Source organism: Amblyomma maculatum, chromosome 11 (genome assembly GCF_055883805.1).
Source record: "Amblyomma maculatum isolate TAMU_Amacu chromosome 11, ASM5588380v1, whole genome shotgun sequence".
In the NCBI taxonomy this organism is placed as follows: domain Eukaryota; kingdom Metazoa; phylum Arthropoda; class Arachnida; order Ixodida; family Ixodidae; genus Amblyomma; species Amblyomma maculatum.
The window spans coordinates 79,450,088-79,477,476 of record NC_139354.1 but is presented as its reverse complement, the minus strand read 5'-3'; the positions used below and the strand labels follow the sequence as shown (position 1 = coordinate 79,477,476).

Sequence of the window (27,389 nt, the reverse complement as noted above, 5' to 3'; positions counted from 1 at the left end):
GATAAGACGGCTTTCCAACCGACGAAGAGGTCTTAAGGAGAGGGACACACTGCGCATAGTTCAAGCGGTCATCAGCAGTCGCCTCACGTACCACCTCTCGTACCACCACCTTAATCGGGCCGAAATAGAAAAACCTAACGTGGTACTCCGGTCGGAGGTAAAGACGGCACTGGGTGTCCCTCCCCACGCGGCCACTCACCGCCTTTTTCACTTAGGCATCCACAATACGGTGGAAGAATTAATTGAAGCACAGTGGGTAGGATAAGTAACTAGATTACAAAACACACGCACAGGACGTGCCCTACTCGCGAGACTCGGGTATCCAGCCCCCAGTACCGCCTTACCACCAGATCCGGAGCCCATGAACCCCTTAATGAGAGCAAAGATCCAAGTAGCCCCAATCCCAAAAAACATGCATCCAGACCTTAACGCGGGCCGACGGCATGCCCGAGTATGGGCACTTCAACGTACATTAAGAAATATAGAATTCGTATTATACACCGACGCAACAAGCTACCCCGGCAAACGTGCCGCAAGCCTGGCCGTAACGAATGATGACGGTCAGGTACAAGTAACAGGCTCCATTCTCACGACCTCGATCAGAACGGCAGAAGAGACAGCCATAGCCCTCGCCATCCGATACATCTCATCCATTGCACAAACACTTAAAAACCTGCACTGTTGTCAAAGACTCAGATGCAGCATGCCGAGCCTTCTCAATCGGTCTGCTGTCTCCCAAAACCCACCAAATCCTTCGTCAGTGCAAAGAAAAGACGCACACGCCGTTTATTCGAATACTTTGGGCTCCAGGTCACGCATTTTTTCTGGCAACGAGCGCGGCCACGCACTCGCCCGCGAACTAACTTGCCGGGCACCAGGAGGGAAGACTGAAGACGGCGGATTACCAGCTAATACGCAAACCAGAGAGGAAAATGCTCTGAAGCCATCATCAAGCTCTCAGCTGTCAACCACCACAGAAGAACTCACGTACACACTTACCCTCGAATACTACAGGCAACAACGAAGAACACGTCCCGCACCGCACAAATCCCTCTCCAGAACAGATGCCTCTAGCTGGCGTCAACTTCAAATGCACACATTCCGGAACCCCTACCACAAACACCTTTTCTTTCCCTCGCGGTACCCTTCGATCTGCCAATCATGCGCCAGCACCAAACCAACACTATACCATTCCATATGGGCGTGTCCAAAGCCGCAAGGCTTCCCGCCCATTCCCCACCCCACCGTCTCCTCTTGGGAAACTGCTCTGGCTAGCTCACACCTGCAAGATCAACAACGGCTGATCGAGCGGGTGCGCGGGATAGCAGCAGCTGCCGGCAACCTGGACTGAGGAGGCCGCCTGAAATGGACACGACCGCCTAATCACCAGTGCCTAGATATTGGGTTTAAAAAAATGTTTTTCCTCCTCCTCCACAATATATCTGCGTCCAGGCAACTGTTCACTACGCACGCACTTGCACACTGTAAAAAACATTGACGGCCGTCGTGGGGCGATCAGCCGTTATCATCCCAAATAGCACACGAGGAGCGTTCGGTCACAGCGTGCAGTATCTGGCGAGGTAAAATATGCAGGTCATCAAGCCTTCCTGTTAGGTATATTCGCACAGGCTCACGTGTGTTTGCTCGCGGACGCGCGCACTGCCCGGCGGCCACAGGAGCACAGCTACGCTGTCCGGGATTACCCCTTGCGCTCTGTAAGCCGCCAGTAACTCACGTCGTGGTTCGGCTACCGCGGCGCAGTGCAGTAGATGTTAGAGAGTTTCTACCGCGCCACAGACGTCACACATGTCACTGATGGCAAGTCTGTGGATCATCCGTCTTTCCCCAGGCCACACAAATTCAGTGCGTGCACGAAGGATAATTACGCGTTGCAGCCGAGTTAGCGTGCAGCCGCTGACACCGTGACTGCGCTCACCTCATTCGATGCGTGGGTCGGGGTGCTGCGTCCGTAGGTGATCGTCGATTACCGCACGCACGTCCTCTAAAGCAAGTTGCTCGTCGCTAGGAGGGAGTTTATGTGCTGCGGTCGCGAGCTCGTCAGCACGTTCGTTGCCCTCTACGCCGCAGTTCCCGGGGATCTACTGTGGCCGTATAGAGCAGCCGCGCTCCGCCAAGCGCTCGAGACACGCCCGAATCTGACACAGCAGCGGAGTTCCCCGGCCGGTGGTATGAAGGCGGCTGAGGGCAGCGCGGGATTTAGATAGCACGGCACACATGGGTGGCGGCGGAGTCAGTTCAAGCAGTAGATCCAGGCCTCGGCGTAGGCCCAACAGCTCCGCCATGGTGCAGGAACCCAGGAATGACAAATGCAGCTGCCTGTGCAGTTGCAGGGCGGGGATAGTAGCCGCCGCTGCTACCGAGCAACTATCTCTGGCCACGAAGCCGTCGGTGTAAAACGATGAGGCGGTGTTGGAGATCCTCGTCGATGACGGCTCCAGTAAGCTGCTGCACTGCACAGAGCGGCGTGGTTCGTTTCCCCGCGATGCCGACAATCTCTCGCTGAACCTCCTTAGCAGCGGGCCAGGGCGAGAAGAGGTCGTAGGGAGGCGTTTCATTGGTGAGCTGCTCGTACTCAAGCAGCGCCGCTCCTATGCGCGAGTGGCGATGATGTCGCAACCGATTTAATAGCGGGCCGCCACCCTGGAGGTCGAGCATCGCAAGGCGCTCTGTATTTGCCTCGGCCTTCCTCAGAACTCTCAATGCGCAGGTACTTTGGCCGTGGCAGGCGCGTGGCCAATAAAACTTAAGGCCACGCTGCGGGCGCTCCGACACATCAAGGATAAGGTTCCATTTTAGGTAATTATGCTTATGGACCTCCACTGTATATCGCGCTCCAGAATGGCAGGTTGTCACCGTGACAGGGATGCCAGACCTGCTCGACTTTATTTTCGAGAGAGTACGAAGCGGTTTATTGCCATTCAAAAAGTGGCTGCAGAACCTTCCGAATGGCTCTCAAGGGTAAAGCCTTTGTTGTCGCTTCGGAGTTTTAAAGCGACGAGGCCAGTCTAACACTAGCTGATCATGACATTCATTCATGTACATTGCCTTATGGTTTTTTGTTCTACGTTTTGATGGGATTTTCCATTGTGATATGTCGTGTGCTAAAGCCAGGGAATCAAGAAGAAAAAAATTCGGAGCGTGGCGCAGTTGGTAAAGCGGAGAGAGGGAGAAGCGCTGAGGGAAAAAGGGAGAGAAAGATGCACGCCGCAACAGCCAATGTCCACCACCGAAGCGGTGGCGGGTGCAGTGACGGCCTACAACAGATAAACATTCGGTGGCAGGCTAGCCTCCACCACAAGCGGCGTTGACCTACCTGTCCCAGCCCCATCAGAACCAGCTTCAGCCACCCTTCCTCCCCTTCTCTTTTATCCGCACGAGGCAGCGCAGGTGGCTCAGCTCCCCTCCCTTCCTGATGGGGCTGGGACAGGCAGGTCACCGCCGCCTGCGACGGGGCTAGCCTGCACCGAATTTTTATCTGTAGTAGACCATCATTGTACCCTTCACCGCTTCGGTGGTGGACGACGGCTGTTGCTGCAGCGCTTGTCTTTCTTTCCCTCTTCCTTTTCTTTCTTCTCTATTTTCTCTTCTGTCTGCACGAAGCAGCAGAAGTGGCACAGCTACAGAGCCAGTAGCAGGCCTGTGCATTTTCTTTTCCTTCAGTCGCAACAACAAAACATTTGCGACATTGCGGTCAATGTAGCTCTCGCATAAAATATTTGGTTCACAGGAAGAGAAAGGCGCAGTGTCTGTCCCACTTGTTCTTGTTGTGACTGAAGGAAGAATGAAAAGAAAATGCATGGAACTGCTACTGGCTCTGTAGCTGTGCCATTTCCGCTGCCTTGTGCAGACAGAAGAGAAAACAGAGAAGAAAGAAAAGCGTTAAAGAAGTGCGACTTGAATTGGGCTAGATTTTGAATGTTTTAAGTGGGAAGAAATTGGAACTTCTATCTCCAAAACTTTGGTTTCAAAATAACCTGTTGTTGCTGTTATGGTTTTTATGAATGGGTTTTAAGTGAAAATTTGTGCTTGCGCTCGTTTTTGTCGTTTTAATACTGCCCTAGACGGGTGTCTTTTTTTAATAAACGTGAATTGCTGGTTAGCACCTGTCGTGTATTTTCTACTCTCCGCCTGCTTACGTTTTCGCTGTATTTTTTGAGCCCTACCACTCAACGAAGTTGCCGACATTTCTACTCTACTCCGGAAATTACAATTTCAGCACTTGTGAATTGTTACCACTGGTTTTGGAACGGGAAGCAATCCGAGTGCGTACTGCTGGATTATAGGCCGCATAGAAGCCGGCTATAACTATCAGCAGTTGGCTGAATACTCTTCTTGGAAAACTCTTTCCTCCAGAAAACTGCTGCATGTGTTTTCGCTAGAAATGTTTTCTTTAGTTAGCCAACTAAGTGGTTTTTAGTTAATGCATGTGGCATAACTTTGCTAATTTTCAGCAAATCATTAACGCAAGGCAACCATCTACTGTTCCTTGTCAGTGCATTAAGCAACCACAGCTAGGTGGTCAACTGTATCTTAGGTCTTCCACAGCAGTATCCGTCATAGCCAGAGCTGTTCTCAGGAGTTATTCCGTTAACCACAAAACAACCAAAAGTATATACGCGTATTGAAATTTCCACTTCGCAAAAACAAAACCATGAATCCCTTACCCAACGCACATCACAAGATGATGGCCAGCATTAATCCGCGCCTCAGCATGAGCGCCTACTAGACACGAAAAAAGTGAAGAGCTCTGCCATTTTTGTCACGTCCAGAACATGGCATAATAATCGATTCAAAGAATTAACTTTAAAGGCATAACTGCTTCTCCGGAGTCTTGTAACCGTAACCAAATATAAACTCTTATTAGGTTTTTTGTTTTTGAGCTTGCTGCATACCCAGGGAACACGCAGAAATGCTCAGCGGTTGTGTTTGTATCTGGCCCTTCTCATCATAAATATACTTCTTTTTCTTTTTAAATTCACATCGTTGCCTACGTCCTAGCGCAGTTTTACTCATATTGCAATGTCAGTGAAAATAAGGTGCAGAAATGGCATTTTTAAATGACATTCTTACATCACTAATGGCAGCTCTTACTATTCCGGAATAGGCTGCGCCTCGGATACTTCGCTTCCGTTAAATTTCTCTGTTCTTTTTGTATTTCCGGTGAAATTTTTATCACTTGAGTCTACCCTATAAGTCTAGTCGGACTAAATCTACCGATTTAAAGTTCATTGAAAAGACCAGTTCATTGTGGACTTAATTGTCATGTCAACAAAGAACATCTCACAGTGTCTATTAGATTACGCTTCCTGAGAAAGCCACATATTAAGAGATCTCAGGTGAACCAATACAGCGCACTGTTCTTTAAGGTTTTGAAGAACGACAAGCTTGGATTTCATTTCTGCCGCAGATAACTGGGATATCTTGCGCGTGCTCGCCGTGCTTGCAAAGTTTTGTTTGGCTAAAGTTACTCTATTCCGCTGTTTTATTTTCTACCTTTTTTGAAATGCTGATCTGCTCCAGGCTTCGTATATGCTAGGTCTGTTAGTGGTAGCCAAGCCGTATGCGAAAAACACGCCTGTGCTGATAGTGGAAACACATCCGAAACTATAAATACTTTGAGGGCAACCATACAATATTTACTCATTTTGCTCTGTGCAACATAGTTTTGTACTAAATCCGTAATTTTTATGGCAAAAGCTGGTGGGAAGAACAACCTACCTTTAGATCATTGCGAATCAGGGTTAACTTCTTCCACAAAGACAAAAACAGAGGACTTGTGAAACGGAAATTTCGGCGCATGTTTTCACCCCCACCTGCAATACCGACACGATATTATTGACCGAAAAGAAAAGTATAGCTAATTGAGACGCTCAAAACAAACGATCTTTAATCAGCATTCCTGATTGTTAATAAGGATGCAGGCTCAGTTTACTTGGTGGGCACGCAATCGCTACGGAAGGCACAAGTGAAGTACTGCAACCATAGTCTGAACAATGTCCTGTTCAGAGAAAAGTTTCGAGTCGATGCATAAATTTAAATTGCGGCATGCTGAAGTAGCTGCTCTTGTCTGAATACATTCGAGAACAAGAAACGTTTATTATTGATGCCATCTCTGGTGTGTTCCGGATGTCGGTATTATATGAGTGTTTACTTTTAAGCTGGCAATTTTAGCTCATAGAGCAACGAAGATTCTAATTTGAAGTGTGAAGAATTTCAGAAGCATCCGCACAATTGTTTTAAACTTAGATCGCGAAAGTAAATTTGATGGAACTGAACCTCGCTACACGTATTCGATTATCCTGCGAAAACAGGTTGTACACATAGGCTGATCTAAACCAAACCCAAGTTCCTAAGTGACCGCGAAAGAATCCATGCGCTGGCCAACGCCTGACGTAAGTTATGAGTACCATGAACTAAATGCGAAGAATGAAAGTAAACGTCTTTCTGAATTATTGCAGACGTGGCGGCTGATTGGGGTTGAAGAAAAATGTATTCTTGATACAGCGATAACATAAACAATTTTTGAAGTCGACGCAGTCGAATGACAAGTATTTTTAAAAAAGCTACAAGGATTTTACGAACAAGAACCTGTTTTTGAAGCCTCAATGCCTCTTACTGTTTTTGAGGATCCAGGTATAACGAGAGGAAGAAGATGGATTACACGGTATGAAGAAGCACTGAACAAGGATAAATGGGACCTGCGAACTGAGCCGTATCCCATTTACCATTGTTAAGCGCTTCTTCTTACTGTTTTTGTTTTTCCGTAGGCTTTTCATATATATGTCGAACATGTTTCTGTTGTGCATCAAAAAAAATCATAATGTATGCTGTGCGAACATTAAAGGCTGCGAACTCACCTGTAGCAAGACTTATACCGGTTCCCAGCACGATCGTCAGTATGGCACCAATGAAGGACATCCAATAGAAGGAGATCCGGTACAGTGGAAATACGGCTGAGCTGCGCTTGGGACAAGAGGAGGAAAGGAAACATGATTAATTGTTTTGAGTGAACAAATTGTCTACCAGTAAATTCTTCACAAACATAGCTGAGGCTGTGGCCAATGGAGTAGAAACTGAAATTTAAAAGTGAATAACAAGAATAACGTTTTTGCTGCAGACTTTTTGCGTGTGCTACCAGTGCTAAATATGACTTTCAATGACCTTTTTGCGTTTTGCTTTGCTCCAGTGCTTTTTAGTACTTTTCAGTGATTTTCTTAGCCCTTAATAAAGTATGAGTCTCTTCTTGACTAACCGGGGCTAAATTAGGCCACGCAGCTACATCTCAGTGAAGCTAAAACGCAAAGCCGCGTATATATTGTATAATGTCAGTGTCTTTTGAAGGTGCTCAAATAGACTACATTATGGCGTCCTCAACTAAAGCTTTTTGTAGCCTGGGATGCCTCGGGACGTGTACCCTGCGCATCTTGGTATCATACCATTCACAGTTCATCACTTCATGTTACTCACGAAATCAAGTGTCACCTCCCTCAAGGAGTACCTTCGTCTCCCAACACTCGAATCACGCCGTGTCATTTCTCACCTATGTTTGTTTCACACATTTTATCATAATACAATAACACGCCACTACTTGATAACTGCCGCGCTAAGAACGTCCTCCCCCCTCAGCCATGATAAACCGATGGCACGTATAAGCGGTCACATGTCTTCTTATAACAGTTCATTCTTCCCTAACGCAATAGTACTCTGGAATTCGCTGCCTAAGCACATCGCTTCATGCATTCATCGTAAAACATTCCGCGAAAAACAAAAGCTCATTTCACTTAGATATCAACTATTTTTGTACAATTAGTTTTTCTTATTTTAATCTTATATATGTTATAGCGCAGTATAATCCTTTGCTATAATCTTACATGAATACCATATAGTTCTCACGTGTGTTTCACTTGGTAGTTACTTCTCACTGTGTGCTTTATTTTCATTGTTTCCGACATTTCCGATACTATATATGTCCCGTCTTATGTAATGCCTTCGGGCCCTTAAGGAATCAGTAAATGAAATGAAATGTATACCCTTTGGTTGCCACAAATGCACGTGAACCTGATCAAATTGAAGCCGTGGTCGTTAGAATGTTTTTCTTCTTCTGGTACCCACGCCAATTTCATTGCATCAATACTTCTTTCCTGAATTTTATATTGTAGTCATGTCGATTTCGTTCCTTTCACCGGGCAAACCGAGGAACAGAAAATTTACGCGAATTGCAGCCGATTATATCCAGACTCATGATGCATACAGAACAGATAAATCGCATGTTTTTTTGAGTCCTTGTGAAAATTGTTTTATTTTTGCATGACTTCTCAGTCACCCCATGAACGAGCCCTGAAGAAGAGTAGTGGGAGAGCCTCAGTGTGCAAGCCGAAACAATGTTACAACAAGGTGACTTGCTTTCTTCTGGCCCAGTCGAAAACAAGTCCCCCTTTTTTTCTTGTCAAAACGCTGGCTCGGCTTGTAATCTGAGGCTCCCCCTCAAACATTGGTAAGTACTCATTATTATTGTCAGTCATCACCAGACAATGTTTTTGTATGTCAAACTGTTTCAAATAAAATAATCTGCTTACATACGTTTTAAAGGTGGTCGGAGGACATATGCTGATTCCCGGAAATGCAATATTTTTGGGTGAACTATTCATCTTTTCGCGCAACGTTTGAGCAAAAAAAAAGAATAAACAGCAAAAACCATACAAGCACTCCACCAACATAACAATCTACAAATGAGGGAGTCTACTGATGAGTGGTTTAGCTTCCCCCTTTAGAAATGTTGTTGTGCGCTAAAACATTTAAGCAATCATTGCCAGCGGGATAATAAGCTAACAAAGTTCAGTTTCAAAAGTTTGGATTAGAATTCTCATTTATATTCTACTTTAGAGCAGTCCCCTCTCATTAGAATTCGGATTTTCGTAAAATGCGTTGTTAAAAGAGGATATGTTTTTTTTCGTGGTTCGCGTTTCGCCTACATCGAAAGCAAGCTACCGCGGTTGTGTTCTTTGCTTATTATTGCAGATTGACTTTGTACCCGTTGAACCATTCTGCCAGAATATTTTATTGGTAGACGCCACAATCAAAGTTGATACAGTGAGCTCAAGAAGAAAACTGCATATTTTTTTATCTTGCCATGATCGTGAAGTCAAAAAAGAATCTGCGCGACCTGATGCATTCTTTAGTGAAATGCAATTACGTTCAATGAAATGAAATTTGATGTCATTTATGACACGTGTATGTTTTATACTATGTGGTGAAAAAAGAAAAGTGGAGCACATATTAAGCACCCCGGCATCCCTAATTAGGTATTTCCGCGCTCCAGCTTTTGAGCTGAAGTAGATTCCCTGCTCCTAGCACTAGATCACATGGAGAGTATAGCTAAGAACTAGCCTAAATTAAAGCAGCTGTAATAGGGAAGTGCAAGCGAATAACGTAAGGAAGACCAACGCAAAAAGTTTTCTTTGGTAATACCATCAGGGATGGCCTCGATATCATTGTAGGTTTTATTCAAGTCGCTGAACGATTCTTCCTCTCTAAGGCAATTCAATTCGCTGTTTCTATCAGATGGGGGGGGGGGGGTGCTATTGTGATGAGAACTAGATCCAGCAGATCTTCAATCGTTCACCCATCTAAGTCTTCATCGTGCTGAAATGAAAATCGCTTTCTCTCTCTCCCTGACACTCCCACCCGCAATTCGCTTGCATCTGCAACATCCATGCTCATTAGGGCAGGCACACCGTATCACTAATATGTGGCATGCTGCGTGAGTTCTAATCATCATTCCACAATTTAGAGCTACTGCTAACCAATAAAATGCTAGCCATATTTACGAGCACTCTTTAGAAACAACGCAGAATGCCCATAAGCACCAACTACCAAGCACTCTTCAGGACGCCCTAAGGCCATTTACGCTTGTTAACCGCCTGACACATTGCTGAAGATCATGGGCAACTACAAACTGCGAACGGAACCCCTCCCTCATCCCTTTCCCCAGCAGCCGCGATGTTATCCTTTTATTGTTTGCAGAGGACATGCTTGGCTCTGCTGTGCTTTCAACCATAAAAGCTTCACGTATTGTCACGAATGCGCGTCTTGAAACTTCACTAGGAATGCGAAACCGAACAGTAAATAATTTGATTTCACTCGTATGTAGATAACTTTTTTGACGAAATGTCTGCACCGAGGGACTAAAAAAAATTCATAGCCACTGTTCCGCCAGTGTGTTAGACTGCCTGCAGAAAACTGACCTTCCTGTTTCCGTCTCGTCCGCATAATTTGCAGATTCCTCAGTGCCGTTTGAAACGCTCGCGTTCAAAGGGCAGCGGTCCAAAGTTTTAGGGAGGAAGGGAGGTAGGTAGAAGTCCGAAGATATCCTCCCTATCACGTGCCACATCTGTAGCGTGCACACCAGGAGCGTCGCACATGCGATACCCTGCAGGTGAGAGCAGTAGTTTTGGAATGTGCATTCTTCCAGTGTTGGTACACAGCCAGTCTCCCGACGCACACTGTTTCAAAAACTAAGTGCACCTAGAAAGCATTGTAAAACCAAATGCACGTTCAGAAGGGAATCTTCACTATATCTGTCTTATATTCTGAGGGAATTTCTCAAGTAAAGCAATCTGCTACGATCTACAATAAGAATATTCAATTGGTGTTTTTTTCTTCTGCACGTACGAATCTCCTTTATATCAAAACCTATACTGACAACAAATGCTCTGCGGTTTTTCATTACTTGCCATGCTATTTATTTGCTGAGCATTCTGCTAAAAGCTGAGGGACTAGAACACAACAATGTGAAAAACCAGATAAATATCGGGAGAAAATTGTTAACTGGTTTGATAAGTGTCGATGCTTTTTAAAAGCGACTAAATCATTCTCTGTGCTTGCAGTTCTATGCAATACTTTTTTTATGTTCTCCAGCTAGATTCTGTGTAGCGCAGGACTTATTTAAAAACAAACTTGCTTGTTGACGTCGTCACTAACCTAGTCATTTCTTCTGGTTTACGAGAGTAGTACATCATATTAACAGAGCACTTGTTAAATTAAAGTGCAATGAAAACGTACTTCAAGTAACCTCATTTTTAGCGTAGCTATGACTTCATCATAGCAATAGAAATAAGTTTCGTTGAGATGATCGTGTTATTGTGCACACTCCGAAAGTCGTGCAGTGTATCTGAAGAGGAAACAGTCGCATAGGTGAGTGGCCGGAGATATGTTTTACCTGCATTTATACGTGATTTTGGTCGCAACTTTACATTCACCTGCATGAAGCGCATTTGTCGCAAACCCTCTGTCGTCTGTGATTAATATTTCTGGATGCATTGAACTTAATCCTTACCTTTACGTTGACCCACGGAGATGACATGGCAAGAAGAAAAAGACCGGCGAACGGGCCCGAAGCAGATGAGTAAAATGACATGAAAAGCTAAGGACGGAAAATAGTGAAAACAAAATTGGATTAATGAAAATGCGAAGAATGCACAGAACAAACTTTTCAAAACTACTTCACTCACCCGAGCAGCCGTTCCAAGGTATGGCACCGCAATTGCAAACAGCGTCATTATGGTTCCGCTGCAAAAAGCTGAAAGACCACATGTTCTCTTATTGTCGCGGCCACTATTTCCTAGTTTAAAGAAGGCATGATGTAGTACGGTACTAAAGGTACCTGTCTAGCAAGCTCAAGCACTGGAGTAGAAATCGACGTAGCGAGAAACCAGAGTTCACATAAATGCTAGTCGAAAATGTTAGCGCCACGAATTTATTATTTTTGGGAATCTATTCTCATCAGCTCATTTTCATATTATCGACCGAAACAAGTTGAGTTTTGCTTTTGCGCGCCAAAACGCCTTTTCCTAGAATAAAAGACCAGCTCATGAAAGTCCCATAGCATGTTTTTTTTTTTTTTTTTTTTTCAGAAGTTACAATACAAATGGCACCACGGAATAATCGTGTGCGACTTTTCTTCTAACTTCTGAAAAGAAAAAAATGTCCGAAAAGAAATGATTTTGCTTCTATTCAGAAGCGATTTTATTCAGATACCGCTGGAAACATTGCAACCGCAAAACCAAATTAGTTCCATACGCATCTCTCGTATGCCCTTTAAGTACGTAGATGCAGTTTTGGGACCCAGAGCCTTAAGCAGAAACTAACCGCGTAGAATGAATAAAACAGCGTTTCATTTTATTTATAGTGCTTATGGTAGACAGTTTTCGGCATGAGACCTTTACAAACGGTCCGGTATTTGCGTACTAGAATCACGGCAAAAATTGCCCCGCCTAGAAATGAAATTAAACTGTTAACCGAAACAAAAAAAACTAGGCTTCCAGACTTACGTGCACTGTAAGAGTGCACGATCTACTTGAACAAAACACTGCAAGGCGATTTTGATATCCCAATGTCGAAAAAACTCCCACAAGGCTTCCTTTTTCCTGAGGGCCGTTTTTAAGTGAAACAGGCTGCCGAGTAAGGAGGTGAACTTGTCAACGTCCCAATCCTTTGAATCCGTTTTGGCAGCCGTTGTTGCTTGCTTGTGATTGCTGTGCATATGTTGTTATTTTTTAATGTGCCAGTTTGCTAATAAGTGTTGAATTGATGTGTTGCTGAATAATAGTTGAGTTTTAATTCTTCACTGCATATTTTTGTTGATGTTTTGTATTTCGCTGCTTTTGTCGCCATAATAGGACAGGAATTTGTAGCAAACAGAACTTTTTTTTTTGCTTTGTAACCACTCCAGCCTTGGAGGCCAAACGTTTGCTGGCGGTATTGAATAAATAAGTAAATGAGCGATGGTTCTGAAAAGCAACGTTTGTTTAGATATTGTTGTTTGTGAGAAAGAAGAAAAACTGCCCAGTTTTTTATTGCCATTATTTGCCTCAGGGCATCAGTAGGGTTTGACATGAAGAATGAGCTAATGATAATGAATAGAAAGAGGTTGGCTGATATTATGAGGTCCAAGAGTAAGCGATAATGTAGTCCCTGCGTTCAAGCGAGATACGAGGCAGGATTGCTTGCTGAAAGGCCAGCTATCGTCAACTGCCGGATTCGTGTTGGTTTCAGAGCTAGGCAGACCCACAGTAAATGGTAAATGTCGGCTTCAACATTTTCATCTTTACATATCGGACACCCTGGGCGGGGATATAAGTATCGGAAGTGAGACAACGTCCGAGTGACAGCTAGTGTCAGGGCAACCCCGACCCAGATCCTCCGAAGCGCAACCTCCTCTGCACGGGTGAGATCGTGGGGGAGCGATACCGCACACGGAGGGATAAGAGCACGTGTGCGGCGCCGGAGGTGTTACTTTCTTGATAAAAGAAGGGTAGTGTCGTCTATATCAAGGAGCCGTGGTAATGATGAGTCTTGGGTCACGAGGCACGTCGCTAAGTCTGCTTGACTCTGGAAGGTAGAATGTCCCGTGGGACGCACTCAAAACGTACTGACTGCGGGATGGGCGCCTCAAGCTGGTAAATGTCCTGACATAATTTGGGCAACGGCTGACCCGTCGAAGCAAACGTACCGCTTGAAGTGCGTCAGTGCGAATGATAACTTGGGCCGTAGGAAGCATTGTAATGGTGGCCGCGAAGCAGAGCGCCTCCTGAACTGCCACGAGCTCAGCGCAGAAAGATGTAGGTTGTTCATAAAATTTAAGCGTAGAGGTCTGATCCAGGCTAGGTCTCCACGGAAAGTAGATTACTGTTTTTGCTTAACAGTCTTGTATGCTTGCATCCACGTACACTACAATTTATCCTTGAGGCAGGTGAGCGTCTTGTTCTTCATATCTCTGGCAAATGGACGATGCCGAGTTGACAGACGTTGATCTGCGGTTATCTGTTGGCTTGCTGCCACGTAACTGTACAAAATTCGAGGGAGGGAGAACTGGCGCAGGTGGCTGAAGAATAATGTGTGAAGTTGCCTACGCCCTCAGTGCTTGCATGGAATGTAATAAGGCGGCTTTAAGTCTGCGCGCATCACGGTGCTGCTGTACTAGATCATCTGTGGTCTTGAGCTGCGCATTCTCGTGTAATGCCCCGACCGGGGTGATTCGTAGAAAGCATGTAGTGGTTCTCATAACTTTTCAGTTCACGGATTCAAAGCGATCTTATTGTACTCTTGAAAGATGTTCGAACTGGACTTCATAAACGTTACGTGGCTGCAGCACCGCTCTCACCAACTGGAGTGCAACAGATGAGCCAGCGCCACCGATTTTAGGAGCAATTCTTCTAATCAAACCCATAATCTTAATAGCTTGCTTTTTTGCCTGGGAAAGCCAAGCAGTCGCTGATCCTGACTGGTGAATCGTTAAGCCTAAAATTTTTGCGCTCAGACTTTCCTGTAGAGGGGTGCCTGATAGACAGAGATCAATTGGATTAGCAGTACGTTTACCGCGTCCCCAGGGGTTAGAGACACACGTGTATGTAGTCGTACACGCAGAAAGCTGAAGGCCAATGGAAGAAGCGTAATTAGAGGTAATATCTAAAGCTGACTGAAGGGCAGCCTCTTGAGTAAGCTGTTCTTGGTGAGTGCTCCATACCGTGATGTCATCGGCATATAGCAGAAACTTGCTTTGAGAGATGTCATGTAAGTGCCATGCAAGTGGGATGAAACCAATATTAAACAATGTCGGTGACAATACTGATCCATGGGGCACGCCACGTAGTGAAAAGAATCAACAAACTGCGTCACCACTGAGGCGTATTGCAAATGTTTTCCGTCCAAAAATGATGCGACAAACCTGAGTACTATCAAAGGTAGGTGGAGCATGTCAATGGCGTTCAGAACTGCGGCATGAATGATGTTGTCGTATTCTTTCTTTATTTATTTATTTATTTATTTATTTATTTATTACTGCAGACCCTTTGGTCCAAGCAGAGGGGCATAGTTGAGTACAAAAAAGAGCAAAGAACAACAACAAAAGTAATAAGAAATTATACAATATTATTCGCAATGCATATCCATCTGTAAATTAGTGTTCCAATCTGATATTGTGCGAGGGAAAAAGGAAAACATAAACGTGTTAGTTCGAGCATAATAGGGTGTCAGTGAGTCAGGATGATGATGTCTCGTATAGCGTGTTGATGCAGGAGATATATAAGGGGGCTGGTTTATTGCAAGTGTGTTATTTATCAGAAGAGAAAGGAACACAATCCTCAACTGTTTTCTGCGGGATTCAAGTGTGGGAATAGAATTATCTGTCATTGTTTGAGAGGGTGAGTCAAAACTAGCGAATTTATCAAATATAAACCGAACTGATTTTCTTTGTATTTTCTCAAGGTGCTTGATATCTGACTTAGTGTGAGGATCCCATGCTATGCATGCATACTCTAGCTTAGGTCTAATGAAAGAGATGTAACAGAGTAACTTTACGGAAGCGGGTGCATTTTTTAGTTTGTGTCTTAAGAAACAGAGTTTGTGGAAGGCAGAGGAGCAGATAGTGTTATATGTAAGCTCCAGGACAGAGTAGAAGTTAAGGTAACGCCCAAGTATGTGTAGCTGTTAGTACTGCGCAACGTCCTTTGTCAATATTGTACAGACATTGCGGCTGCGGGTAGATAACAACACTTCTGATGCCAAGACCGCCCACCTGTCCACTGTAAGGATGAAATCCAATTTGAGCGGGGTGATATACACCGTGCTGTTCCAGACACCAAGCAAGTCGTATAACCAGCATTTTCTCTGCAAGCTTGCACAGCGTTCATGATAAGGAGATCGGTCGCAAGTTGGCGAGGTCTGAAGGCGCTTTCCTGGTTTGGAATTAGGGATCAGCTTTTCCAGTTAGTGAAGAATACTGTCTTTAGTGTTGTAATAATTTAAAACGACGCGTCATCTATAACAAAATTTGTTGTACCTGACATCAGGTAACCGAAATTTACATCACGTTATAGCCATCGGTCGGCTCGTAAAGCATATAGCGTAAATGCCGCGGACGTCTTTCCACTCCGATTTCTGGCTGATTCGGATGTTTTGCAATAGGCCACGCATTATTTTGACCACTCACAAACGGCGCCACTCGAGCCAGGCTCTTCGAGCCGTAGAGCCGCAGTTGCTTACTACAGGTGCTGTGGGGTCGTTCGGTGCTGGGGTATGTACGTCTCCCTTTTATATGTACATATTTGTTTCAGATTTCCTTATTTTATAAAATACAAAGCAGTTGTTAGACCCGTAGAAAATGGCTTATTGCGTCTCTAAACAAAAAACATGGTTGCAAATGTAGGCTGCAGCGAATCAGCAAACACACTATACATCAGAAATATCCCATGTCATGTCGAGCACATCAAAAGAACGAATAAAAAAACATTTCCGTGCAGAATGTTGTGTCCCAATAAAAAGTAATTGCAAAGTTCTGCCGGAGAGAACATTCCTGGAGCTATGCAAGCCCTTCAAAATAGTCAGCGATTCCCATTTTGATAGCAGTCCACTTGATTAGGACAGCATTTACTTTCTTTTTGAAGTACATTGTAAACTAATCCATACATTTAAGATGTTCGCATAAAATGCGTCTTGGTTGTATACTTTAACATTAACAGCTTCTTTTATATGTACTGGCAGTGAATTCGAGACTATGCGGGTCATACATTCTACAATCCTTATACTGTATACATTGTGAGATGCACCAAGATTCAAATTCTGTTTGGTGGCAGCTCTTGTATTTCGAGTTGGCATTTTAAGTAATCTGATCAGAAACTGGCGATCAGTTTTTCAGTGGTGTGAGGCAAGGCTCGCAGTGATATCAAGTGCTTTCTACATAGAGTCAGTTTACGTTAATTTGTGCTCTGCCAGCTGAGTGAACCTGAAAGAAGTGGAATGGTAGCCACGACGCGCCTTTGCATCTACTGAAAGCGTCTTTGATTCATTTGTACAGCTGGTAAAGGTTTCCTTAAATGTAACACTTCACCAAAACGAACGGCCGACCTTAACTTGCATGCTTGCCAAATTCGGGTTAAGCAGCTTTAAACTACATTTAAACATCACAAGAGAAATGTGTGAAGGCTGTGTTTAGATGAAGCTCTCCGGTTAAATAATATGGTAACCATCGACCGCCAAAATATATATTTATATATGACCCTAAAAATTGAAAACGTTTTCGGCATTTCGCTTTCATCGAAAATACTGCTTCGGCAGCCAGAAATAAATCCAGCGCTGTAGAGTTTAGTAGCAACTCGTCTCCGTCGTTATGCGAGAGCGCTGGGAACTATAGGCGACGAAGAGTGCATAAGCGATGTTGTATTGGTGGGCGGTATTGAATGTTTTGCTAAATTACGCAAAAGCGTTTGACTGCGAAGCTCACAGCAGATTGTGGCGAACTCTCGAAGAGATGGCAGTTCCAATTCACCTCATCTGTCTCCTCAGGAACCTGTATGAAGGGCAAGAGGCCACAGTCAGAACTGGGCATGGTCACACTCATTGGTTTCCGATTGAGCAAGGAATGAGACAAGGCTGCATACTGTCGCCCTGCCTATTTAACCGATATGCTGAGTGCATCATGAGGAAGGCCGGTGTGGACGAGTCTTCAGCTAGAGTGAAGATTGCTGGAAAACGTACCAACAACCTTAGATGTGCGGATGATACCACTTTATTCGCAGAAAGTGAAGTGGAGCTCAAGAGACTTCTGATGCGCGTACAGGAAGAGAGTGAGAAGTTTGGGCTTAAACTGAACATTAAAAAGACAAATATCATGGCGCCTTGCCCTATCAAGTCCTGGAGCATCAAGGGACAAGAAGTGGAAGCTGTGAAAGATTTTCTCTTCTTGGGCTCCAAGATTATCCCGGAAGGAGACTGCATCCATGAAATTAGGGGACGCCTGCTTCTGGGTAATAGAGCCATGATTATTCTTGACTGCCCAGTAAAGAGCAGAGACATTAGTCTGCCAACCAAGATCCGTATAACTCGTGCTATGGTCTTTCCAGTTGTGATGTATGGATGCGAAATTTGAACTGTGAAGAAGGCTGACCGCCGAAGAATTGACGCATTTGAATTGTGGTGCTGGCGGAGACTCTTGAGAGTTCCTTGGACTGCCAGAAGATCAAATAAGTCGATATTGTCCACCATAAACCCTTACTGCTCATTGGAGGGTCAAATTCTAAAGGTAAAACTCAGCTACTTTGGTCATCTGATGAGAAGAGAGGAGTCGCTGGAGAAAGATTTGATTTTGGGAAAGGTTGAGGGTCGCCGGAGAAGGGGTAGGCAGCGAACGCGATGGTTAGATGGCATCCTCGAGGCGCTGAAGATGAAGTTATGTGATGTTAGGAAGATAGTGAGAGACCGGAAAGCGTGGCGTGACATGGTCCATAGGATCACGAAGAATCGGACACGACTGAACGACTGAACTGAACTGAACTGAACTAGCGAACATGCCCCTGTCGTTCCTCTAATCAGTCTACTATTTTACACAAGCTCTGTCTACTCAGAGAGACTGAGGGCTTCAGGAAAGGATAGGTGATCAGACGCAGTGATAAAATATTTTAACGGCTGTAGTGTGTTGTGAGTGAGTGTCCGTTTATATGGGTTTACAAAACTTGTAGTAGGCCTTTTAAAGTATTTAGCTTGTCCGAAATGATGTTCTGTCGCGAGACGCTTTGGTTCGAGATCGAAAATTGTGCAAATTAACTGGTGCATTTAATATCAAGAAGTTATATAACAATAGTCTTACGAAAGTAAAGGTGTAGTATCTGTCACACTTTATACGTAGACACCTTAACCGCTCACTGAAGGAAGGAAAGAAGGTTGGAGTAAAAGTGGAAATGGAGAAAGATTTGCCATAGTGAGGGGCTACCATTCCTAAAGAAATACTGACAGCACATTTCCTTATCTTCATATTGTTGGCACGTATCTACTAATCTTTATGGTGCCTTATGCGGCGCAAAAACTTATAGCATATGGTCAAACTACTAGAGGCCAAGGGATTGAAAATAAAAATGTAGGTCACTTCGCATGTAGAGTTCCTGGTGTAGTGAGAGAGCGAAAATTCGTCCTCACTGTCATGACAATGGGAAGTTCATGCCCTCATTAAGACCTATTTTTTTTAGTATCCTCGTGGCTTCCAATATCCTTAATGGAGGAAAAGCTCAGTGGTTACAACACTTACCTATCTAACGGAACATAATTTCAATCACGACATCGGCGGTCCTTTATAGATTTGCTGCTTGGGCGATGTGATGTGCGATAGCATAGACGCTCAAAACTTCAAAGTAGTCTAAATTGATCATGAGTCATACACTGTGGCATCACTTAGACGACGAGCTGCTTTGAGTGGTAAAACTCCACAGTTATCGTTTATTATTTATAACTTAATATTGATAATTAGCAAACAAAAGCTACATAATTAGAAAAATAAATTCCAGAATATTTGCGTCGCTGGTTGAGAGTTGTTTCCGCAAGGAATTCCAACTTCGGGCGAGCTTTACGGCCACGTAGATAGTACTTCGCAAAACAATACGCGATACTACATGTTTTCTTCTGACCTAGTCATGCTAAAGATATCCTAACGAACGTGTGGGCACAGAGGAGTTGAATACAAGGGCGCGGAAATATAAATATTCTTGATTTCGGCCATCTAAGAGGTCAGCCTTATACAAAACATTTAGGATCAGTATTCGTAAATCATATAGGCATTTGTCCAACGCCGCCAGAAAGCTTCCAGGTCGTGTGTGCAGGCCAGCTCTCTAGTTTCTTGAAGTTTGGGTTTGGCTTTGTGGGGTTTAACGTCCCAAAGCTACTGAGGCTATGTGAGATGCCATAGTTGAGGACTCGGGAAATTTACGCCACCTGGGGTTCTTTAACGTGCACTGACATCGCACAGCACACGAGCGCCTTGCTTTTCACCGCCATCTAAAAGCGGCCGCTGAAGCCGGGATTCGATCCCACTTCCTTGGGAACAATAGTCGGGCGCCGTAACCACTGCGCCATCCAGGCGGGGTCCTTGAAGTTTTAAGACACAAATATGTGAAGGCAGGAGTTCGACTCAAATTTACGTATTTAGCTAAAGACGAGAAATTAGTTTGCTTGACTGAAAGATATAATACTATTGATGTCACTTATTAAGACTATACCTTCCCCATAACAACGTGGTTTTCTTGATCTATGTATGCGGTCACAAACCTAATCAAAGACAATAGACGAATTCCCTAAAATAGACCTTTCCGGGGCTATAACAATGCAATAAATAAAAAAAATTCGCGGCATTTTTTGAAGTTGAATTGTTTGATATCAGGAAGCACAAAATGATTCCATACCTCGCTCTCCCGAGGCGCATGCTTAGCGCGTACAAGACATACACTTAGCGCGAAACATGGCAAGTCGATTGCAGTGACATTCTACTTACCTAATAGGCGCATGATGATCAGTGCTCTCTTGTCACTTATCTTGACGTATGGAGTGACGACATCGATGTAAAATATGGCTGCGTGAGAGTTTACGATGGAAGAAACAGTGCTGCAAGAGGAATAGAGGGATTATTGCACATACCCCATTCGCACACGTATCGCGTGTGTTTGCTACAATGAAATATTTGCATTTCCACAAAACTCCAGCATCCGTGCGATGCTCGTCATAATAATTATTACGTGTTGAGCAGACGCGCTCTTAATGTTAGCTTTTAAATATTCGCTCCGTATACAACCCTTCTTTGCACACTTCATAAAGTGTAGGGAAAAATAAGATATAAGTTTTTGAAATTTTTTTCAATTCAGTAAATTCTACACAGCAATCACAATTATGCTTTTTTTTAATGTTTTGGTGCTATGATGTGATTCAATTGGTTTGCCGCACACCTCAGTCCTATACGATTGTCCACAAAGGAGAGGCTGCTACCTACACAATGTAGAAAAACACTAAGACCAAAAACAGCTTTGGTCTTAACAAACCCCACACACTAATATAAATATAAACCATATTTATACAAAATATAATGGGATAATCTCGCGCATCTACAACTTTCAGATGAAAGCAAACGCAACGCAAAGTCAATACCATATAGTGCCGGGAGCAAGCAGTACGGTGTCATGTGCAGTGCATTCCACTAGAGAAAAGGAAAATTCATTATTATCTGTAGGCTAAAAATAGGATTGACGTGGTATTTGTACACGTGGCGTGATTTTCTTGATGAGTGCATAATTTTGTATTCTTGTATACGGACACGTATTTTATTATCAAATAATTCGTTTAGGACACGACTACCAAACTTAAGTTTGTTTTTATTTTGGTCCTGTTATGTGCGCTTTCAATTACATTCGCTTTCCACTTGTTCTGCAATATTTGTAAGTTTCTCGCGCTGGCAAGTAATATGTTCTACTCGTATTTGTGTCACGTAATATCTCTATATAAGCAATGAGGACGTTGTTCAAGCCACAAATCTAGCAGGAGCATCATTAGCGGGCGGATTTGCAAGATTTCGTGGTATAAGAAATCAAAGGAGGTTTATTTTGAGACATTCATATCGTCATACCAGATAGACAAAACAAGCTACTGAAAAAGGCAGCATTCATGCTACCCCGAATAAACGCAGACATATCAAGATTTTTCAGTGGCGTAAATATCGAAAGTGGACCCCTAGTCGCATGTGCTGCTCAATAAGACAACTGTAGCTCCACGTCTCCAAACCTGCGAAGTAATTAACATTTCATGATGATTAAGAACACTGATTTTTGATGTGGATAGGTGGACGTCGTATAGTAAATGTGTACTTTAGTAGATGGATCGTAGCACTGATTCTCATTTCGTGGTGTGATCCTGATTCACCAATTTAAGGTGTTATGATAACGGAAATTCTTGAAAGCAATCTCTGAAATTACCCTTTCATAAGAGATGCAAGAAATTGCGCTTTGGATATTAGTTTAAACATAACGAGGATCCAAATCGGTTTCTATGCTAACAGAAATGGGTAATTACAAGAAGGTTGAAATTACGACTTGGAAAAGCAAGTCTGCATGTATTATTTGAATTAAACGCCTTTACACGCACTTCGTGCTTTGCCTGATGAAGAAAAGAAGCCAGCACAGCGGAGAAACACCCTCACCTGCCAAATTCTTGGCCAATCTCCTTGCGTGAGCATGGGCCATTTGTTATTTGATAAACAACAACCTGCTGTAGGAATGCGGAAGCAGACTAGGCGACCAATGACAGCGTTCTGGACTCCACGTCTCGGCTTTGTCAAAGAGAGATCAGTGAGAAAATTTGGCGCGCGTGGTCATGCAGCCAGTATACATTAAAGTTAAAAGTGTTTTCGTTTTGCACACTAAGGGGGGGGGGGGGGGGCTACACATAGCAATAAAGTCCAAGTGTACCGTCGATGTTTTAGTGCACCTCATAAAGCCGATGCTGAGGAATTTTCTTGGGGGCTTATTATAGTGCTAACTTTGGTTGTATATTGTGTAGAACTTTGCACTATCTTCCTATTTGACTCATGCTGAAGCATTTGAATGATAAAAGCGGCTGCATTCCAATAACGGAAATGTCGTACATTTTATTTGAAAATGTGCCGTTGTTTTGCTCCACAAACAAGAAAATCTCAGACTTGCAAGCGGCTGGCATACTAGGCTTTCGGAGTAAACTGTACCTGCCAGCTTCCTGCCACAAGCCGTAGCCAATAGTGGACCAGTCATTAGCAGGTGCCCACCTTACGGTCCGTTGATGAAGCAAGGAATATTTTTGCCACCACTAGGCTACAGAGGACCACTGATCAAAGTAACTTACCTTAATTCCGTAAGAAGTCAAATAAAACTTCGCAGCTATAGGAAAAGTGGGTTTGTGGGCACACCTTAGTACTGGCGTTTTTCAAACGGAATTTCACTCAAGTTCTGAGAGATCTGAGGTTTTAAGCGCACAATGTGGTCTCGCCTTGCGCTGAGGGGGCGAACGTTTACTGTTTCAACTTGCAAACATACAAATTAACAGTTTACTTACAATTCGGTGGTGTTTGCTCATAGCGTAGTGAGAAATTGACCGGGAGTTAAAATTACTGATCTCTAAAAAGCCTGAGCAATCATAAATGGATTATGCCGCCCAGCACTATTACAGAAGGTGTGTCAACTTGCTGCCTTTATAGGCAAACCTTGACTGTGTCTCCGAATCAGAGCAGCGCTGCCTCCCACTGCTCTGGTGTAGCTCTGTTTGTACAATTGGAAGCGTCATATAGAGCGTGGCTATTTTTTCGTAGAATGAGCCTGCGGTCTTGTATTGTATTTTTCGAAGCGTTCATCTTACAAGCATCTCCTTAGACGGCTGACAATGGGGTGGTGGTAGACCTTCCTTAGTCCCTCGTGGTGCTGCACTATATTGCCATGACTGTTTCGAGGAAATCACCCTTTGTTTCGAAGGCTAATGAAATTCAAGTTCAAGCGCGACCCTAACAGCCCTCGCTGAGTTAGTATGTCCTCATTTTATGATGTATAATGCATGATTCTTGTCCAAGCTCGCGTGTCCCGGTGCACACATGATCGAACGAGCTGGTGAAAAAAATCAGACACTATAAAAACGTGAGAAAATCAGCGCTGTGGAGCATCTTAGTCTAGGCTCTCCTTGTAGAGACTATATTTGGTCCTCTACAGTTCAAAGTAGCAGAACATTTAGGTTACGCACAATGCAGCAAAATATTTACCGATCACCTGCTGAACTGCAGATGTTTATTTCAAATACATTTACTTAAGAAAAATATGAATCCTGCCGACTCAAACAGACAGCAGCTACTGGGTTAGAAATTCCTTCTTCAAGGTATTTTCATCCTTTCTTGTTTTTGTTGTGTGTCGCTGCGCGTGATACAATTTCGCGCTTCGTTTTCCAATGTTGCAAAAGGAAAGGCTATGTCTTGTGTTCCACAGGCAGCAAAAAAAAAAATATAATGAACAACAGCGCACTCTTCCAAATTTTCTTCCCTAGCAGTGCACGAAAGAAAAAAACTTTAGAGCTTGAATATAATGGCAGCATCCTTCGCGCGTTTCTGAATGAAACACACGCATAACTTATACATATAGAACGATAACGTGCAAGTTTATACTATAACGCAACTCAATTGGTGAATATAATCTAAATCAACAACCTCACTGACATTCAGCAAAATGTCTAACCTGAAGAAGCAAATTATTGACTAAAACATTATATGTTAAGTTCTGCCTCGTGATTCGCTTCGTCGCTTTTTAAAGTTAACCACAATCGGCATTTTGCTCCTCTTCGTTAGGCAATTTTTCAGGAGAAAAGGTATGAATATATACAGATCCAGCATAGCCGAGCGATTTGTCAAGTAGTCTGTTTTATACGCTGCAAAAGCTGAATTCTAGGTCATTGTGTATTTTTATCTCAGAGCAACTAATCCAAATATACATTACAGATTACTGACGACCATTAATCCTTTCTGGGGAATGTTACCTTACTACGGGAGAATGAGGCAGAACTAATTTGCGTAAACGTTTTGTTTAAAATTCCTATTATTGTTTAAAATGTACGCTCGAATCACATATAATGTATCGTATTGCGATAACCGCATTGATTTCTCATTTCTGCTGGTCCCCTAAGCTTTTTTCGCATATCAAAAAGGATGGATGCACCTAAGAAGTAAAGAATAAAGTATTAAACATATATTTTTCTTTCAAAGTACTTACATATGTGACGGCGCGTAGAATGTTAATTGTGGCATAGAATCAAATTTGTCAGGATTTTGAAGGTCAGAAAAAGCAAAGCCAGAAAGCATTTAATATTACGAGCCCTTAATAACATAATTTCAGTGTAGAATTTCCACTACAATGAAGAAGCGCAGAAACTGTAAACCTTAAAGCCGGCCACAAGGGCAGTAAATGTGCATTCTCTTACCTTGTAGATGCGCCAACAAGACCGGCAAGAAACAGTCCTCTCAGCATTGGGATGTCCGACAAACTTGTCATCATGTAATATGGAACCACCTGAGTTATGATGGGGTAATCAATATAGGAGTGTAGAAGATGATGCTTCTTCCATGTTCCATGTTGTGACACTTTGGCTGTTCCTTCACTTATACCTCACGATGTGCGACGCCGAACGCATTACTGTAAAATCACCTCCTAGTGGGCGGCGCTATCCTCGCCACCACGAGGAATACTGCAAAAATATGCGCCCCACTGTGGCTACATTAAATGTTTTTAGTTGAGTTGGGTTTAATAGCACATAGGCTATAAGGTCATCTGCGCCCAGCGCAAGGTTTTCCGTGTTATATTTCGTTCATTAAACTGTAACTAAAAAAGAGCGCAATATTAGCGCATTATTCGTAATTTAAGTTTTGTTTTGGTGCAGCAACCTCACAATTTATTCTGAAGTCAATAAAGCCTAACTTGCTGGTACAGTAGAAATCAAATCTCACATTGTTCATGCAGGTATTCTATACTACAGAAACGCTGATACGACACAGAAATGCGACGTGAAAACCAACGCAATGCATGACCTTTACACAACGGGTATATGAGATAATATTATTAATTTAAAAACAAAACTAGCGAGTATGAAAGAGAAAAAAGCTATATACTGTCAAATAAACGCAGCCATATCGGAGGTAATTTAGTGTGAAACAAATATAGTGAATAAAACTCACTAGTTAACAGTCCTGTCCTTTGTGCCTATTCGTGAGTCTCTATTAGCGATGTTATTCTTTCCTTTTAAGAGCAATGCACCAACTAGCCAAGCAATTAGTTTTACTTAACTATTTTTTACCCACTTGGCCGGTTACTCCTGACTAGTATAGTTTATTACTATGATGAAAACGATGCGATATCAGTTTTTGAAACTAAATAAATTCATTTTCTAATGTTCTGCGGCAAGAGACAAATTCGCGTTGTTGAATTCAAAACGAAAACTGGGTGCATTAGACGCGCAGTTGTCGTAGTGAAGACAACACGTCCAAAAATGACGTATTGCACTCCCAACAACCTCCAGTTGGAATTTCACGCCATTTTTTCTGGACAAAGTATTAGGCAAAGATTTGACACATGTAAACCTAAGTAACTAAAGCGAAAGTGGCGGCACGTTTCTACCGACCAGCCTCTCCTCGTCTATGTGTGTCAAAATCTGGTCGAGCTACGTCCACAGTATGGTCAGATTCAGCCTGTCCAATTCGCTATCTTGAGAATAGAACAATTCACTAGGCATCTTGCCTAGATCATCCATGTCGACTGCTCCCTTTCAGTTTACGAGAACTGTTGCGATACGAAAGGCACCGGCTAAGAGGCAGCGCAGGCTAGCTGGACAGAGCGAACGTCACGGCTCAAGCGTAGCTGCGGTTAAGTGACGTCGTGGTCGCAACGTGAATAGGTAGAGACGAGCGCGTGTTAACCTCGGTTTCGGCGACCATGGAGACTGAGTGACGTCATAGCTGCTGCGGCGAAATAAAAAAAGAACGGAAAAACGGAAAAAGATATTTTATGAGAACATTTGCTCGAGCCCATGCTCGAGTGCGCTAGCTCGGGCAATGCTGGTGCTTAGTATTTATTTTTAACGGTTGTCATGCGGTCTTTTGTCGATATAAGGTTGAAGCACGTGTGCACGGCGTACACTACGAAGAATCTATGGAGGGGAGTCATAAAAGCTTTCGCTTTTAAACTGTTTTGGTTCTGTCACTAGGTGCATAGGAAAGGACTGCCATTGCCAACTGAATGGTCGGCATTTCCGAGATAGAGCGAAGGCGAGGACAAGAAACGCGTAATAAAACAGGCAGTTCAAATTTGGCGTCGATACAGGCGCAGAGTGGCAGCCAATTTGCCGCTCGAGGTTTTTTGTTTCTCGATTCTATTTTTGTTCGAAAAGCACCATTTTCTTCACCAAGAAGGGCTTCAGGAAACAATTTTGCCAATTTCTAAGTTTACTGTAGCACTGCCCTGTTCATGAATTTGAACACTCAACTCGCACTATAAGCACCAGTGGATTAATATAACGTCCTTAGATAGGTGGACACAACGCGCAATGGAATTGGAAGATAACTTAGAGAAAAAATACACGCCAAGGCTGAAAGCTCGTTCTTTAAAATATTTTTGCTTCTGATCTTATACTTAGGGATTTTTGAACTGTTCTATAAAAAACCAGGCAAGTATATATTAATTTAAATGCATTTTAATCTATGTCTTGCCTTGAAGAGTGAATGTTCTTGTAGTAAATGCGCTACTTGTGAAGCATTGGCTAGGATGAAGGTTTTCGAAATGTCTCTGTATTTAAATTTACAGAGTTCACCAGTCGTGTCACGTGGAGAGGGCAAATAAAGTTGAAATTTGTGATCACGAATTGTTGCTATTGGTGGCTTTCAGAACCTTCAACAAAGACATGTAGAATGCTGCTTGTGATAATAAAAGGAATATGAATCTAAGCTTTGCCAATAGCCCTGCTATTAGCAAAGCTAATAGCGGCGCTCTCATAGACCGATTTTTTATAGA

At 43.4% G+C, this 27,389-nt stretch overlaps 1 protein-coding gene across 1 annotated transcript in view; it reads right to left on the bottom strand.

Annotated features, from left to right (window-relative positions):
- LOC146174235 (putative sodium-dependent multivitamin transporter) overlaps positions 1 to 27,389 on the bottom strand; it is a 64,514-nt gene that overhangs the window by 4,525 nt on the left and 32,600 nt on the right. The window contains exons 9-15 of the mRNA XM_084583871.1: positions 24,811 to 24,899; positions 20,333 to 20,442; positions 11,532 to 11,599; positions 11,357 to 11,443; positions 10,266 to 10,450; positions 6,879 to 6,979; positions 5,740 to 5,834 (exon numbers count right to left, since the gene is read on the bottom strand). Of these exons, the coding sequence (XP_084439997.1) occupies positions 5,740 to 5,834; positions 6,879 to 6,979; positions 10,266 to 10,450; positions 11,357 to 11,443; positions 11,532 to 11,599; positions 20,333 to 20,442; positions 24,811 to 24,899 (735 nt within the window). The remainder of the gene's footprint in view (positions 1 to 5,739; positions 5,835 to 6,878; positions 6,980 to 10,265; positions 10,451 to 11,356; positions 11,444 to 11,531; positions 11,600 to 20,332; positions 20,443 to 24,810; positions 24,900 to 27,389) is intronic.